Source organism: Gobius niger (assembly GCF_951799975.1).
Source record: "Gobius niger genome assembly, chromosome: 11".
NCBI classification, from domain to species: domain Eukaryota; kingdom Metazoa; phylum Chordata; class Actinopteri; order Gobiiformes; family Gobiidae; genus Gobius; species Gobius niger.
In genome coordinates this window covers 32,175,322-32,192,384 of record NC_136862.1, presented here as the reverse complement: position 1 = coordinate 32,192,384, position 17,063 = coordinate 32,175,322, and the positions used below count along the sequence as shown (strand labels likewise).

At 41.2% G+C, this 17,063-nt stretch overlaps 1 protein-coding gene across 3 annotated transcripts in view; it reads left to right on the top strand.

Annotated features, from left to right (window-relative positions):
• fnip1 (folliculin interacting protein 1) overlaps positions 1-17,063 on the top strand; it is a 63,297-nt gene that overhangs the window by 33,223 nt on the left and 13,011 nt on the right. For all 3 annotated transcript variants that reach the window (XM_079566309.1, XM_079566307.1, XM_079566308.1), the window contains 5 exons: positions 4,983-5,054; positions 8,679-8,814; positions 8,961-9,165; positions 11,070-11,149; positions 16,766-16,912. In XM_079566309.1, the coding sequence (XP_079422435.1) occupies positions 4,983-5,054; positions 8,679-8,814; positions 8,961-9,165; positions 11,070-11,149; positions 16,766-16,912 (640 nt within the window). The remainder of the gene's footprint in view (positions 1-4,982; positions 5,055-8,678; positions 8,815-8,960; positions 9,166-11,069; positions 11,150-16,765; positions 16,913-17,063) is intronic.

Sequence of the window (17,063 nt, the reverse complement as noted above, 5' to 3'; positions counted from 1 at the left end):
AACCGAGCACATTTTCTCCAGTTTGGCTTTACCCCATTCCAAAAGCTTCTGGAAAAAAGCTGTGAAAATAGCAACAAAACTGAGACGAAAACAATCATGGAAATGCGACAAAAAAGTGAGAAAACATTGACAAAAAAAGTGACGAAAAATTGATGAAAAAGTGTGGAAAATGTCACAAAAATGTCAAAAGAAATTGACGAAAAAATGACAAAAATTGACAAAGAATTGATGAAAAAGTGGGGAAAAAATTCACAAAAATGTCACAAGAAATTGACGAAAAAATGACAAAAATGTGACAAAAAATAACAAAAATTTGATCCAAAAAAATGAAAAAAAGATTACAAAAATGTGATAAATTGACAAAAAAAATACAAAAAATTGACGAAAAAATGAAAAAATGTGACAAAAAAGTTTCAAAAATGAGTTGAATACCCAACAAAAAATGATGGGGAAAAAATCTGATGACCTGAGGAAAAAGATCCTCTCGGTTGAGGTGGGAGTTAAGAGGTTAAGCAGTACTAAGTAACGTGTTTACCCTCATAAATCTTTCCGTAGTCCCTCTTGGGGTAATACAAGTGTTAATGGGATGATTGGGGGGTCTTTCATCTCCCCCTGGTGTCTCTGGCCAGAAAACCCCCCTTGCAACTTCCCTGCCTCTGGGTTGGAGGTGCAATACACACTAATAGAATCACGAAAAAAAAAAAAAAATCGATGAGAAAAAAGCAGCAAATTTAATCCATTTTTGAATGAGGCTGTAACCTAACAAAATATGGGAAAACTTTGGGGGTGTGAACACTTTCCGGATGCCCGTCAAGTGCGATTTTCTTGCCTTATTGACATAAAATATGGCTTCACGAGGCCATTATGAGTCCAGAGTCTGATTGTCGGTCATTTGAACTCGTGTAGAGATTCCTGTTTTACACTGGTCGGTAGTAGAGGTATTGCACACTGCATGGCTATGGTGAAGCTTGCACTCGGGGGTCAAACGTGCTTTTGAAAACCCTGGGTCAGATATGAGCTGGATAAGCCCACGTCAAGAATTGGATTATGGTAGAAACACTGGGTTATCGCTCTTCTGTGTGTTGTAAGTAATCGTAACTTCAGCTGGCTTGTTGCGCCACTCCAGTCGTGTCTGACCCAGGCTGTGTGTGTGTGTGTGTGTGCGCGCATGCAGTAGTGCAGGGCGTGTAGGTGTGTTAAAGTGTTCACCTAAACTTTCTGACCTCTTCACCTGAGCACTTTAACATCTTTTCCTTCTCATTTCTCTGGTCTATTGTGTTGGGTTGACAATCTTAAGTTTCGATCTGGGTGAAAGAATGTGTTTTCTGTAAGTTTGAAGTTTATTTGAAACATGTCGCACATCCTGGTCCAGCAAGGGAGGAAAATCTGATTTGGTGTCAAATATTGCACAGTGTAACATAGGGTTGGGCAATATTGACAGAAATGAATATCTCAATGTTTGTGTGCACTTTCTCAAGAATGATGATGAAATACTATTTTTGCAAAGAATCAAAAATATGTGAAAAAGATTGCTTTGTCGCTTAAAAAGAAAGCTGTCTTGAAAAAAATATATATATATATTTTATAGATTATGCATTTCTCTGTTGCTAGCTAGGGCTACTTGGATTAAATGGAAAGGTGGCCTGTTTAGGTAGCAAGACCGCCTAAACACGATTAACGAAAAATGATCAGCTTTCAGATGAAAGTTTAGTGAGTGCCGCTAAAAGAAAGCAGCGTTTTACTGTTGTGTAGTGCAGGTATTGTGACAGGGTCATAAGCCTGATCCCCTAGCAGTAGCCCATGTCCCTGCATTCTACCATAGTTAGTCACACACACATTCCATTCAGTAGATGTGGCCCGAAATTTTGTATTCTGTACGCAAGAATGCTTAATTAATCTATTTCATTTCTGCCCAAAGCGACATTCTTCCATGCAATTCAATCCAGTTCTGATATGCAATTTAGCAACCCAAATAAAAAACAAAGTGGGTCAAGTGATTAGAGGTTTTTAATAAATATTGAGAGAACTGTAGAACAAACAATTGCAAAGTTATTAAAAATCATTTTATTTCTCGTATAAATATGACTTGATGGTAAAGCCATGGGATCAGCACAGCTTCATTCGGCCGATCTCACACTCGTGCTTATTTGCCTGTTACGCTTATTAGCGCTTCATGAATACAAGGTTCAAACAGCGACACCTTAGATTAAATGTACTTATGCAATTACACGCTGTTACCCCGCCGTCCCCTCCACAGCACAAGGTGTGAAAAGTCCCCAAGGGCACCTTAGTTCATGTACAATCCATGGATCTTATGGATATTAAACGTAGAATCGCTACGACAATCCCTCCAGCCAAAGTCAAATGCACACAATAATAACAGTTCATGGTCAGTACTTTTTAAATATTTTACACGGAAATTAACTTAAAGTTAACTGAGCACATTTTCTCTACTTTAGCATTACCCAAAACTGAAAGCTTCTTGAAAAACAAAACGTGACGGGTAATAACGAACTGGCGAAAATGTGTTTGGTAAAGGTGGGGGTTCAGAGGTCAAAAACAAAAGCCATGACAAAAAATACATTTTATGTGTGGGTTCACTTAGAAATATGACTTCTACGTCTTTCAGAGGAAAGATATGCAAAATGGACTAATTTCAGATTTTGCATTTTTAGCTCCCTCGTTCACGTCAGTTTTGTTAAATTCACGTTTCTTTTGGTCACGTCTTCTGCTACAACGAGCAGATCTGGATTTTCTGGATTTTGGAACTCACCGAGGGGGAGGGTTGACGACTGACCAGAGGAAAAATAAGACGGCCCTGTTTCACAATGTCATAGTTCGGTTGAAATTGGTGATTTTGTCGGTTGATAGAGTTAGCCGCTGTTAGCATAGCTTTAGCCACGTTGCCTTACCTTCATAATTCTTCTTCTGTTTTTTGGCTCTGCGTTTCTAAAGAAAACTCCAGAACTCCATCTAAAGGCCACAGTATTGTCCGGCAGACTTTCTCTGCTTTATTTTAGACTGCTTGACTCATACATGTATATAGTGTTTCCCACGGTAAGACCGCCCGCTACTAAAGAGTGCTGCTAATTGTAATGGAGCCCGACCTGTGTCCTAAACCGTGTTTGATCGACCAAAGTGTGTTCCTCATGGCGCCGTGGATTTGCTAGCTGAAAGTGTCATTCCCAGGACTGTCTGCAGAGGGTGCTTCAGGCCAATTCGAAATCCAGACAAGCCCTACTTTTAACGTTTTCTTTACAATAAATGTTATTTGACATTGTTAAAAATAAAATATAATGCTACTGTATCCAAAAGTCTGCTTTTAAGCCTTAAGCCAAATGCTGGCTTGTATACAAAACATCACCAACAGTACTGAACGGGCTGGAGTGGAACTGATAATGCCTTCCCGTCATACTGCAAGTGCCGTTTCTCCTGTTCTGCCATCATTCCTCTTGTGAAATGCTGTTATCTATACAGCTCCACCCCCCCAGGCCGCTCGCCTGTGCCCAGCTGTCAGCCTACAATACATTTTCGGGCTCCCTCAGGTTGGCATGGCATTTAGTCGTGACTGTTATGCAACCATGTCTAAAATACATTGGCAACACACACACATACGCATTGAGATTCATGAAGTGAAGGCCGGGCGGCGCTTGTGAATCACATTGAGTGGCCCTGTCCACTTGCTGCGTTTGTGGTTTTGCACCTCTCCCATATCGAACGGCTCGGACATCTTTACCATTTTACCCGCGAGTGTTGACGAGAATGACATTTGAGATCAGTCCAATGGCTCCCACTAGGTTGTATAAAATCATGGCGAAGCTGGTTAATGTCATAACACATCATGGTGCAAGGATATTTTCAGGATTAAAAAAAAAAAGTCACCTGCCCATCTCCATGATTTTGACTAGAGTATATAATATTGCTTAGTGATGACGAAAACAAGGAACCGTTGTTGATCGTAGCATTTCTTTTTCACAATCGGGATAATTTTTTACAAAAATAATCACCAAAAAAATATGATTCCTTTGCACGTAGCTACAGTATATGATGGCATCAGAGAGGTCATTTTAATACTCCCTCTGTGATTTTTTTAGAGTCTGTGTAGCCTTCACAGTCAGCGTTTTAGCTGCTCTGCGTGTTAGCGGTAGCTTATAGCTTTAGCCTCCACACAGTAACCAGCCCATCTACAGGCCCTCTTTAAAAAAAAGAACACAGTGAACTTGTGGCTTAACGCTTACCTCCGTCAGCATTTTCTCATAGACTAGCTGTCTTGAGAGTGATATTTTCTCCATAAGTGGTGAAACAAAGTATACTCATGTAGCCAGAATTGTATATGTACTTGAGTTGTGTAAACCAGTGGTTCCCAACCTTTTTTGTCTCGCATACTTCTTGAGTCTTTCAATTCTACTCAAAGTACCACTAAACTCTCAGGTACTAGAAAATGATCTGCTAAACTCGGATTTATTGGTACAAAGTTATGTGAAAACAATAAAGCAAAAACTCTCTAAATTTCAATGTGTTCCCAGGCCTGAGCTAAACATGAGATTTAAATACAAACCCACTCGCATTGTATTTGGATGGCTTGGTTTTATGACAGTTTAGTTTCTCTTGTGACTTGATGATCCGCAGTGTGACTCGAGATGGACTCGGCTAAACCTTTAGTTAATCTGAGGTTTGTGGTGCGCTCGGATATTATGCAGCAGGAAAGTGTAAAGGGCTCTTTTTGATTCACCTCAGATTTCCACTGGAATATATTGTTTGAAAATGGTTTGCCCCGTTGCACCCAAACTTTACATTTAGGGACAAACCATATGTTTTACTTCATAATAAACATCGAACAATACAAATAATGCAAACGATCATTATTTTAGGCCATAACTCTTCCGTGGTTTGAAAACTGCACTTAGATGCTCTTAGATGTTTCCTGAAACGTACTTAACATGTTGGGTTTTATTCGTATTAACTGTCTCTTTTTGGTCCAGGTCACAGTCACCCGATGGACATGCCCGGCAGAGGTCTTCACGATGAGAGGGACAGTGGCATCGCCCGCTCAGGTCAGTCAGACTAACCCGGGGTTAACCTGCAGCGTTTAAAAACTCTGACCCACATTAAGACTGGGTAAAAGGGAGGAGATTACATCATTGGAAGTTTTCATATAATTAAGGTCCAATCATGTTCTCTGAAAGGCGTCCAAAAGTGGTAATATTCAAAAACATGGCCAGCAGAAAGGTACAACATTTGTCAATTTTCTGTTAGGAGATTTTCCTGGCAATATTTATCCACTGGGAACACTACCAGAGTGAAATGACTGTTATTGTGTTGTTCATCATTTAACCCCTTAACTCCCACCTGAACCGAGCACATTTTCTCCAGTTTGGCTTTACCCCAGTCCAAAAGCTTCTGGAAAAAAGCTGTGAAAATAGCAACAAAACTGAGACGAAAACAATGATGGAAATGTGACAAAAAAGTGAGGAAGGATAAACAAAAAAATTGATGAAAAAGTGAATAGTAAGTAAATAGACAAAAAATTTATGAAAAATGTGACCAAAAAATGACCAAAAATGTAGGGAAAAAATGACAAAAATTTGATAAGAATTTGACGGGGGGAAAAAAAAAAAATGTGATAAATATTTGACAAAAAAATTACGAAAAATGGACAAAAAAATGACGAAAAAGTTACAAAAATGAGTTGAATACCCAACAAAAAGGGAAGGGAAAGGGAAAAAAAATCTGACGTGAGGAAAAAGATCCTCTCGGTTCAGGCGGGAGTTGAGAGGTTAACTCAGCTTTTTAGGCTTTTTAATGTTTATTATTACAATAATTTGTAAGGAGGATACAGTACTAATTCTATTATTTGTGTGGGGACTTGGTAATGGTTGGTCCCAACGCCATACCAGTTGATAATGGTAATGTAATAATGGATGGGGGGCGTCCTATAAAAATGGAGAATGCAGGTGGGTCTGGCATATGAATGTGCGCCTTGGTTTGACCTTACATTCCGGAGTCACAGGGCTGAAGTCCTACATGAACTTTAACCCCTGTAAACAGCTGAGCTAAAGCTGTCAGCGGTGGTATGCAGACGCCAACCTATGTTTCCAGTTATTAAGCTTTACAACTGTGGCCACTTAGCATCCTGCTGGCTCTGCGTTCAAACCATATTCACTCACTTTACAATAATGTGGTCAAGTGTAAGGAAAAAAGAGTTACAAAAGGAAAAGAAAGTACTTTACGATTTGAGGAGTTTATAAGGCCAATATTTTGCAGGGTGCCCATTGGGTCTTAAAATGTCTTACTGTAAATTGTATTTTCGCATTATTCATTATAATTTTTGTTTTTATCTTTATTTAAGCACCAGGTGACAAATACATAAATAATGCAAGAGTTTTATGCTTTGGTTTATAACGAGGGTCTGGCGGCCTGGTGCGCAGTGCTTTGAAACAGCTGTTTTTGAACACTGTTAGCCACGATTAGCATAGATGCAGACGGCATCTCGTCATAGAAGGGGGTGTGGCTTCGCCGAGGGGGAAAACAGAATCTATTGGAAAGCACAATTTTTCACTCTTTTTAGCCATTTTCTGGTGGAATATGAACTTATTTATCACATGTAAATAAAGTCAAGTCTAAATCAGGTCCATATGGATGTTTATTCACAGCAGATTGTTCTGTAGAAGTGAAAAAACGGCAGTCGTAGCAAGCGCTAGCTAGCGTTAGCATCTCCGTTTCTTATGCATTTATGGGCTGTTGAACCACTTTGCTCCTCCCCGTGTTTTTGTATCTTAATTTAGTTTAAAACTATATTCATATTCAGCATTTGTTGAAGTAGTTTTTGTATAATTAGAGGAAGTTTAGATTTTTTTTTAAATTGTTTTCCCCCTTAACTGTTTTCAAACATGACCATATATGGGCGATTCCAGAGATGCCGTCTGTATCTATCGCCTCGTCCCTTGTCTCTCAGTCAAAAGATCAGAGTACTCATTCGAAAGCCTGTCAGGTCAGTCACTCCATTTGTGAATAAAATGTGCAAATCGAGGCAATATATAAAAGAAAATTCCTCCATCCCTCCCCAATACTTATTCCCATAACCATTTGTTGACTGATATTACGACGGTTGCCTGTCTGTTCTAAATTATGTCATTTATGCAAATCAAATAGTTTTTTGGTTTGTTTTTGCATTTCAAATATAATTTGTCTTAAATTTCGATAAGATGCGAGTCATCTTTAGGTGCTCGTGGTCTTAAATGTCACATTGCAAAGTGCGCAGGAACCCTGTTTTGTCTATAGGTTGTTAACCGGCCTCTCCCTCCTTCACCCCATTGGTCCCCACACATCGACACGAGAGGCATGCGAGGAATTGTACTTTTGCTCAAACCTGGGTCACATGTGGAAGAGTAAATATAGCTCGTCCCAAAAGCTCCACCAGCAAATGAGCTTCTAATTCAGGCCTGCCACACTGCTCCTCCCGGTGATGGAAAGCTCCGTGTCGCATACAAGGCAATACTTGAATAGAAATACAAAGCTCTCTCTGAGTGCCAAGATGTCATGGGTTATGGCGTGGATCCCCACAGATTAGTGTTTTAGCTTTAGTCTCGTCTACCCAGTGTCTCGTCTCCTTCCTGGTCTCCTGTGCGTCATATATTTAAGCATGTGATCAGTTTGGACCCACTCGATTAACGTGCCAGACGGGGGTAAAGCCAGCAGCGCCTGACTGTGACTCCAACGCAGGGGAGCGCGCTTAAAGGGGCTAGATGCAAGTTCGCCATTTTATACTCACTACTGCCACCTCAGGTCATACGTGTAACTGCAGCTTCTATATTAAGCTCATGCATGACCACAATTCGGACCCGAAGTGACACCTTTTTGAGTGACAGTGCAGGATTTTAGAGGCAGTTGTGGTGAACAGGTCTGAGCTCATTCTACAAATTAGGACATTGCGGGAAAATACTTTTAACATTTTTAAACTCTGTATAGTCCCTTTAAGGCGAGACACTGCAGGTGGACAGTGGAAAACGTGTCAATACAGAGATTTTGATCATTTTATTTAATATTATTTTTTTATTTTGCTTAATGTTTTCATACAACAATAGGGCATTTACATGTATTTGTAAAAGTGGCCCATATTGCCTGTATATGAAGAAATATGAGTCATGGATGGGAAAAACTTACTGTTTTATTTTGTTTGACATATTAGTTCTGAGGTGATTTTGTTTGTATTTTGAGTGAAGCAAGTAAAAAAAAAGGTGAACAATAATCTGTAAAAAAAAAAAATGTGCATGTCTTTTTGAATTGGGTAGGAATTAGATATTTAAAAATCCTTTTAAAAAGTGCACAAGTACAAGACTTTTGTGGTTGGAATCCACAGAGGAAACAATCATAAAAAATTAACAAAAACTCATGACCATTTATCTTTTTGTCTTGAAACGGCTGTTCTTGATCAAATACATCCTCATACATCAATCCATTTATAAAAGCATACAGGAAAATTACTAGCTTTTTTAAAAATAATAGTAGAGACAATTTATATTATATCTATCCTTATTTATGTATAGCTGGGATTTGATCTTGCGGAGTAGAACCTAATCTTCCCGTAAAAAAAAGTATTCTCCAAACTGTTTCCATGCAACATGTAAATGCTGCTTTTCCAGTCAAACTAATGGGTGCCTCTCTGTCCCACTGTGCAGCCTCCCTCAGCAGTCTGTGGATCACCCCCTACCCCTCTCCCGGCTCCTCTGTCAACAGCAGCTGTGCGTCCAGTTATCAGCGGCGATGGCTGCGCAGTCAGACCACCAGCCTGGAGAACGGGGTCTTCCCCCGCTGGTGAGTCCCTTTTATTTTCATCCTCGAGTCACACGCATTGATGTCAGAAGAGAAAATCACAAGCGTCCATCTGACTGCACTGCACGACTACAGGAGATGCAGGCATGTGTCCTGAAACCCGGCCTTTTGTCCTCTCCCTCTCCCAGGTCGGTGGAGGACAGTTTCAACATGTCAGACGACAGCGCGGGTCCAAATCTGGGGGTGGCGCTGAAGAAGAAAAAAATCGCCATCGGCATCATCTTCATGCTGTCCCCGAACATGGAGGAGAACAGCCGATTCCAGGACTTTTTCTTCTCGCACTTCCCCATCTTCGAAAGCCGCATGAACCAGCTCAAGATCGCCGTTGAAAAGGTACCATACAATCAGCAAACGTACTTTAATATTGTCGTCCTTGTAGCAAAACAGCTCAGTTAGATTAGATGGAGAGCGCTTGTGAACCGCAGTTTTCAGATCTTTCCACAGATTCTCAATTGGATTTAGGTCTGGAATTTGACTTGGACTTTCTAACACGTGGATATGTTTTGTTTTCAACCATTCCGCTGTTGCCCTGGCTTTACGTTCAGGGTTGTTCTTTTGCAGACTCCAACATGTTTCGTTCAAGATTGATCTGTATTTGGCCCCATCTATCTTCCAAACATAGCGTTTTTACTAAAACGTTCCATTTTGGTCTCATCCGACCAGAGCACCTTCTTCACATGTTTTCTGTATCCCCCATGTGGCTTCTGGCAAACAGCAAACGGGACTTCTTATGGTTTTCTTCTTGTCACTTTGCCATAAGGCCAGATTTGTGCAGTGTGCGACTAATAGTTGTTCTGTGGACAGTTTCCCCCACCTGAGCTGTAGCTCTCTGCAGTTCATCCAGGGTCATCATAGGCTTCTTGGTAACAGCTGTGGTCAGTGCTGTCCTTGTTCGATCAGTAAGTTTAGGAGGACGGCCGGGTCTCCCCAGTAGTCTCTTAACAGACCTCTGAGACCATCACGCATGAGCTGTATTTGACATTAGATTACACACTTACACTTAGACTCTATTTAGTCATTAGGTCAACATGTGATCATTCAGAAATCAACTTCTCAAGAGAATTGGTTGCACTAAGAGGAAAAGGGGTGGATCCTTTTGCAAACCCCACTTTTCAGTTTGTTTTTTTTTATTTATAGAAAAAGTTCAAACTCATGTATAAAATAAACACTTCACTATTGTGTGTGTCTTTCACGCAAAATTTAAATGAAACATATTTATGTTTGTGCCGCCCCCTGCTGTCATAGTTCAACATTGACACGTTTGACTGTTTCGAAGCATCATACATGGGATTGTAAAATGCCGCTGCACGTTTACTCACTGGCTCAAGGAAATATGAGCATATTACTCCTGTTTTGGTGTCTTTGCACTGGCTCCCAGTGAGCTACAGAATCCAGTTTAAGATCCTACTGATTGTTTTTAAGTGCTTAAATGGATTGGCCCCGTCTTACCTTTCAGAGCTTCTGTCTGTTTATGTCCCAAAGAGGACAATGAGGTCAGCAGATCAAATGCTGCTAGTTGTTCCGCGATCTCGGATGAAAACTAGGGGTGACCGAGCTTTTGCTGTTGCAGCACCCACACTTTGGAACAGTCTTCCCTTGAGCGTTAAAACAGCTCAGTCTTTGAATGTTTTTAAATCTCTTTTGAAGACCCATCTGTTTGCACTGGCCTTCAACACAAGCTGACCTGATTTTCTTTGGTGGTTATTATCATTGCTTTTGTTTGTTATGTAATGTATTTTAACTTTGTTGAAACCTTGTATTGCCTGTGTACAGCACTTTGGGCAGCGATAGTTGTTGTAAATGTGCTTTATAAATAAATTTGACCTTGACCTTGACCTTGATTAAGATAATATCGGCGGTGCATATCGGCATCAGCCTTTAAAAAACCCATATCAGTCGACCTAGTTAGAATTCTGTCAAATTCTTCTTGGGCTCAGAAAGTGTTCACAACTGCAATGAACTTCCCAGTGTATCCACAGTTAGAGAGGCTACATTACTTTGAGCTGATATGTTTTTGTTCTGGCTGCACAGTTATAAATAGGACCAACTGTAAACTGCCACAGTTGTGTGCAGGTCAGACGGACCCGCCTGAGCACATGCTTCGTTGATCGATGGGTTTGTTGACACGGCGATGTCACAATCTTGAACTTTCTCCACACGCACCAAGCCGCTCACCTGTCCAAGGTTTTATTGGCAAATGCCTGAAAGTAAAGCGTGTGTTTGTGTCTCTCCCCAAGGCTATGAAGATGGGCCGGAGGTCAGCTGACCAGCGAGTCCACACCTCCGCCCGGATTCTGGAGGGGCTAAACGAGTTCAGGTATTTACATATAACCTTTTCTGTCATTGAGTGTACAATGTAAACCACGATGCCATAATGAATACTGTACAGTGAAGCTCTTGATGCGTTAATGCCGGTGGTAAATATTAATCACAGCTATTCACAAGAGAAGTGTTTGTTTCCTTCTGCACAGCTCTTGTTCCTAATGCGTCTCAGTGCTCAATAATTCAGACCTACTGTAAATTATGAGTGAGGACGGCGTCGTAAATCTGGCAGGACTGTGTGTCATTATGATGCTTGAAACAGACCTGTCTCATTACAGCAGTACTAGTAGTGCTAATACTGCTATACTTAGACTTGCTATGCCATTATATGGACATTGACATATTCAAATGCCTTGTATGTTTTGATCGTGTTAACAAAGCGCATTAACAGCGCCACCAGAGGGCAGTGTGTCAATGTTTGACAAAAACACAGAGGTGGACATGAATTTTTCTGCTGCTATACAATGTTAGCATATCTCGGCTTACATATATTTAATCTGTACTTTATCCAGCTGTATATAGTTTTGCTAACAGTCCCCTGTTTGATGCATGTTTGTTATTATTTCTTTAAAGCCAAAAAGTGATTATTAGTTTATTTGCTTCCATTGGCTTTTAGATAGATAAATGTGATCAATGTATTAAAGGGACTTGATGCAAGTTGGTCATTTCATACTCACTACTGCCACCTCAGGTCATACGTGTAACTGCAGCTTCTATATTAAGCTCGTGCATGACGGCACTTCGGACCCGAATTAACACCTTTTTGAGTGACAGTGCAGGATTTTAGAGGCAGTTGTGCTGAATATGTCTCTTTCTGCACATTAGGACATTGTTGAATCATGTAGTGGGATGAAAATACTTACTTTTAACATTTTTAAACTCCGTATAGTCCCTTTTAAGTGGTAGTGATATGGAGATAGAAAATAAAGGTTAACTATAGTACAAATGCTTTCTCAAAGGAAAAGAAATGATCATCCCGGCGGCAAGTTTTCTTTGAGCTGCTCCTTTGTTGAGTTTTGGACTAATCTACACAAGGAGCAGCCAGAGCAAAGGAAAACTTCTGCTCCAGTCTGCTGTCTGCATTGAGTAGAACATGGATCCGTGGATCAGTCACATTTTCACGGCCACAAATACAGCTTAGAGTTGTGCTGCCTATCGGGACAACACGCACTCCGATGTACAAGTGTGAGGGCATCCTTCATAATCGTTCTGTCTCTTTTGTAATCGTGAAGTGGAGTTATTGAAATCATAATCGAATTCTGGGTTAATTGCACAGTCCCCGCTGCACCTGACCGGAAACTGACAAACACAGTCGACACCCTGCACGGGTCGGTCCTTTTAACCCGGGTTCCAGATTTATCACTTATAACTGATAGCTGACATATTCATAGACATTGGCATAAAGTTAGTGCATGATTCCGTCCTGTCTTCACCTTCTCCCCTCGCTCTCCTGTCACATTGGCAACGCCTCACTTTCTGAAATACTCCACTCCCGCGCGGTCATCTGCTTTTCTCCTGGCCCGCGGCCGAGTGCAACCCTAGCCCGCAATGTGGCAACCCTATCCGCCCACGAGCGGCACAGGAATAGTAAATAATCTGCCAGTGCCAGTGGAGAGGCTCGCCATGGGCCCGGGACAAGCGAAATAACCGCAAAACGTTCACCTCCGGGCGGACTCCCAAAGGCAAAGCTACATTTATAGGCCCACCACCTTTGCCATTATGAAGAGTTGACTTCATGGAACGGCGCTGAAAGAGGTTGGAAAGATTGCGGCGGCGGTTTGACGTCAGCGCGCGGGGCGGGGAGCTCACGCGTGTTAGCGGAGATAAGACGGGGACATGGAGGGGGGCCAATGGGCAAATACACACAAGCTTACATACAGTACATACCATTAGTCAACTGACCTGTGAATACCGCTGTAATTGCTTTGAATGACATTGTGTACAGATTGTGCTTTGCAAATACAGCCCGCCTCGCCTTTACCTCACCCCTACTACCCTACAAAGAGAAATGGACCAAATACCACTTTGCATTTTGTTTTTTTGCGAGCGGAAGCATTGGGAAATATGCTGCATTGTAGAGCTGCATTTTGTAATAACAGTTTAAGCTTAATATAATGAGATAATATGAAACATTTTGTGATGCCTTTTTCCTCTAAAACCCCCAACTTAACTTTTTTGTCCCCGGTTTGCTTTTTGTTTTTTGCTGCGTTTCCATCCTCATTTCCGTCTTGTCGAATTGGAGAAAATGTGCTTGATTGAGGCAGGGGTTAAGAATTTAAAGGATTTTTGTCAGATGAGTTTTGTGCTGCAGGACAGCCCAGGGTGAAATGGGGTAGCAAATTAAAGCTGCAGTATGTAACTTTTTAATGTGATGACACAAGTTGATATTTGTGTGTTTTTGACCTCGTCGTGACCCGAGTAGCTGCATGAGCATTGTTTGGAAGGTTTTCTCTGCTGAATGGACCCTTTCATCAGAAAACCTACAAAACATTTGAACCTGGAGCGTTGGAGAGACCACCGCGAGAGTAAAGGCACCATGCTGACCATTCATACAACAACTGGGGCTCTAAAAATACTCACAAATATCAACTTTTTATTCTTGCATTAAAAGTTGCATGGTGGACCCTGTGCTTCAGCATGCATTTTTGTTGTTTTGAATTTCAGATGTTTACCCTTTAACCCTTAATCATTGCTACATTTTAAATTAGGTTTTGGCAACAGCAGGCTCAGGGCTGAAATCTGGCTCCTAATATAATGAGAAGAAATATTATTATACACATCCGAGATCAAATACTTGAAGTCCTCTGAAGCTGATCATTCAATCCCTTCCCAATGTTCTGTATAACTTGGCATTTGTAGAAAGTGCTTTGCTTTGGGCCAAAATGTGTCTATCCTCATTATAAAGGATATGTGTTTTCTCTTCTTAACCTCTTAGCCCCCGCCTGAACTGAGTGCATTTTCTCCAGTTTGGCTTTGTCCAAATCTAAAATAGTAAATAATAGAAGTAAATTTAAATAGCGCCGAAAACGAAGATGAAAACGACAAAAACGTGTCAAAAAAGCAATGACAAAGCAACAAAAACTGACAACACATGACAAAAACGCAGTGACAAAAAGTGACATACAAACGCAACAAAAAGCGACAAAAGAGCCATAAAAACGTGAAAAAGCAATAAAAAAACAAATGAAAAAGCATTTTTTTTAAAAAGAGACGTAAACATGACAACAATGTAACAAAACAACGATCACTTTTGTAATTCTTAGATTCCAAATTTATAGATTTTTTGTGTGTGTTAGTTTTAAGTTGGACAATGTTGTACATTAATGAACATTAGGACAATGTAAATGTCCTAATGTAAAGGCTAGTTTTCACCGGTAAAGGCTAGTTTTCACCGGTTGTCCCCTTGCCAGATTTTATAATCTAAAAAAAGTAATTAAAAAATCACATACTACAGTAGCATACAGCATAAACATGGAACAGTGTAAGCAGACATAACAGATAAGACAACCACATAACTTATATACACACTCAAATACTAGATTCAGTGTTCACAGATTTGCGACTCAACTCGCCATTTTTTGGCACTCATTTAACACACTGACACAACTGTTTGGGGATTTAGCTGTCGAGTGCCAACAATCCAGACCATTTTCATGATATTTGTAACGCCACAGCTTATTCTATGTTATAGCCATGGACACATGCTATGGCTCGTTTTAAAGACGAGAATCTAAGCTCTCCATAGGTGGAAACAGTTTAATTCTACATGCCTCGGTTCCAGAGAAATCCTAAGCTAAACAGAGGCAAGTTTTGAACAAAATGATTCGATTCTAAGTTAATTTTTATCAAACACTCTCCTTTCTGATTAACTCCTCTCTCCTTCTCTCTCCTTCTTTCTCCTCACTGGAGTCACACTAACGTTATGGGAAGATGCGACAACATTATTGACAAGTATTGAAACACCGCGTGTGCATTTAAACAGCCTGGTTATGGATTGAAGACTTTAACAGGATGTTTCTCAGCCGTCCTTGGACCGATTTTGACCATTTAAAAACTCAGAGAAATCTCAACTGTTTCGATATGTACATCTGTAGCCGCTCTGCTTTGTCAGACTCGAGAGAAATGTCAGATTTAATGCTGTTCGCTACGCTACACCACGCCCCCTCAGACTAAATTAGAAAAAAAAAGAAACCCAATAATATATATAAAATGTCCAGATCCTGACTCTTCACAAGTTTTTTACACAGAGCTACCAAAATCACACATAAGGTGTATTAGAGTGTATAGTTTCGTAATTAAAAACAAAACAAACAAAAAAAACGACTTTTTCCGTTTTTGGCACTCAATGTGTTAAAAGACTTATAAGACTCTCTTATTGATGGAGGTACTGTGTTCCAGTGATGGGAGGCAGAGAAGGAGAAAACAGAAAGAAATGAGGCATTACATTGTTGCTCTCTCCAATCGAGAAGCTTTTAGATTTGGGTAAAGCCGAGCTGGAGAAAATGTGCTCGGTTCAGGTCGGGGGTAGGAGATTAAACAAGGAGTATCATGCTTTTGCAACTCATATTTATGCACTTTATTGGTCAGAAAATGCAATATTGATCAAAAACAGCTGAAACAAAATAGCAAAACAAAATCCATAAAGAGGACCGAGGGGCTAAAGAAAAGCTGTGTGTCGCTCAGTGTTTTTTCTCCGCGATGAAAGGAGTGAACTTAGCAAGCGATGGAGAGGTGAGGAAATGGATAGAGAGGACCTCAGAGGAGCTTTTTCAGCCGATGATTGTCTCGCACTTTCGCTGAAGTTTGCCTTTATGCCTTGCCCGAGGACACAGCTGCAGGACGTCTTGATTAGAGTGGGTTTCAAACGGCCACTTTTATCTTTCTCACTAGCGTCATGGCGTAACCTCATGTGTTTTCGATGATTGATTTGAATTGCGTTTGGTAAATGTATCCGTCTACGAAAGTCAAACACGAGGTCAAGGAGTTCTAAACCGTGTGGTAACATGAATCTGTCCGGTCATGACACACGGGTTCACTCCTCGGACATCCCCCCACTGGGACTGTGGGCTTAGTGCTGGAAAAGGCCACCCTGCACTGTGAAAATGGGAAAAATCTCCTTGACGTCACCTGGATTAGTGGTTTGGAGCCTAGTTAGTATTTACCCTAACCCTGTTTATGAGAATATCTGGTGTATCCGCGTGCTGTGCAGACTTAAAACAAAAAAAACCTCTCCAACAAGTGACTCTCCCAGTTTGCTGCATAAAGCCTTCCTCAAATACAGCATGTCAGAGCCAGCAGCTGTTTCTGCTCCTAAAAAATGCTTGGTTCTCGTCCCAGCTCCAGAGATTCCCCCCAGGCCCAATGCCGAGGCGCGCCCACCCCCCTCGCTCTGCGGAAAATCCTCAAATCTCAATGAACAAACGCCAGCCACGCAGAAATGTACAGACAAGAGGAGGACTATCCCGGGGCAGACGGGGCAAACTCTGTGAACTGTCCCACAATGACGCGTCTGTTTTCGGTCTTTGTTTACTTCACGTCTCTCCACAGTCACAAATAAGTTGGTTCATCGTGTTATAACGTTTCTTCTCCCCCCCCCCCCCCTCTTCATCAGGAACGCAGTATGCGACCTGTACACCATGCCGCGGGTGGCTGAGCCGGTGTGGCTGACCATGATGTCGGGCGCCTCGGAGAAGAACCAGCTGTGTGGGCAGTTCATGAGGGAACTGTCCTTTCTCATGGAGCAGGCCTCCAAGAACCAGTGAGTACCGCTCAGCCCTCTCCAATCTGAGGCTTTGTCCTCCCTGGTCACACAAGTCATCTGGAGCTTCACTGAGAGCCACAAAATCGATTGTTTTACCAGAGGTTCAAGAGTCGTGGCTACACTTTTCAAATCTAGTTATTTTATTAAA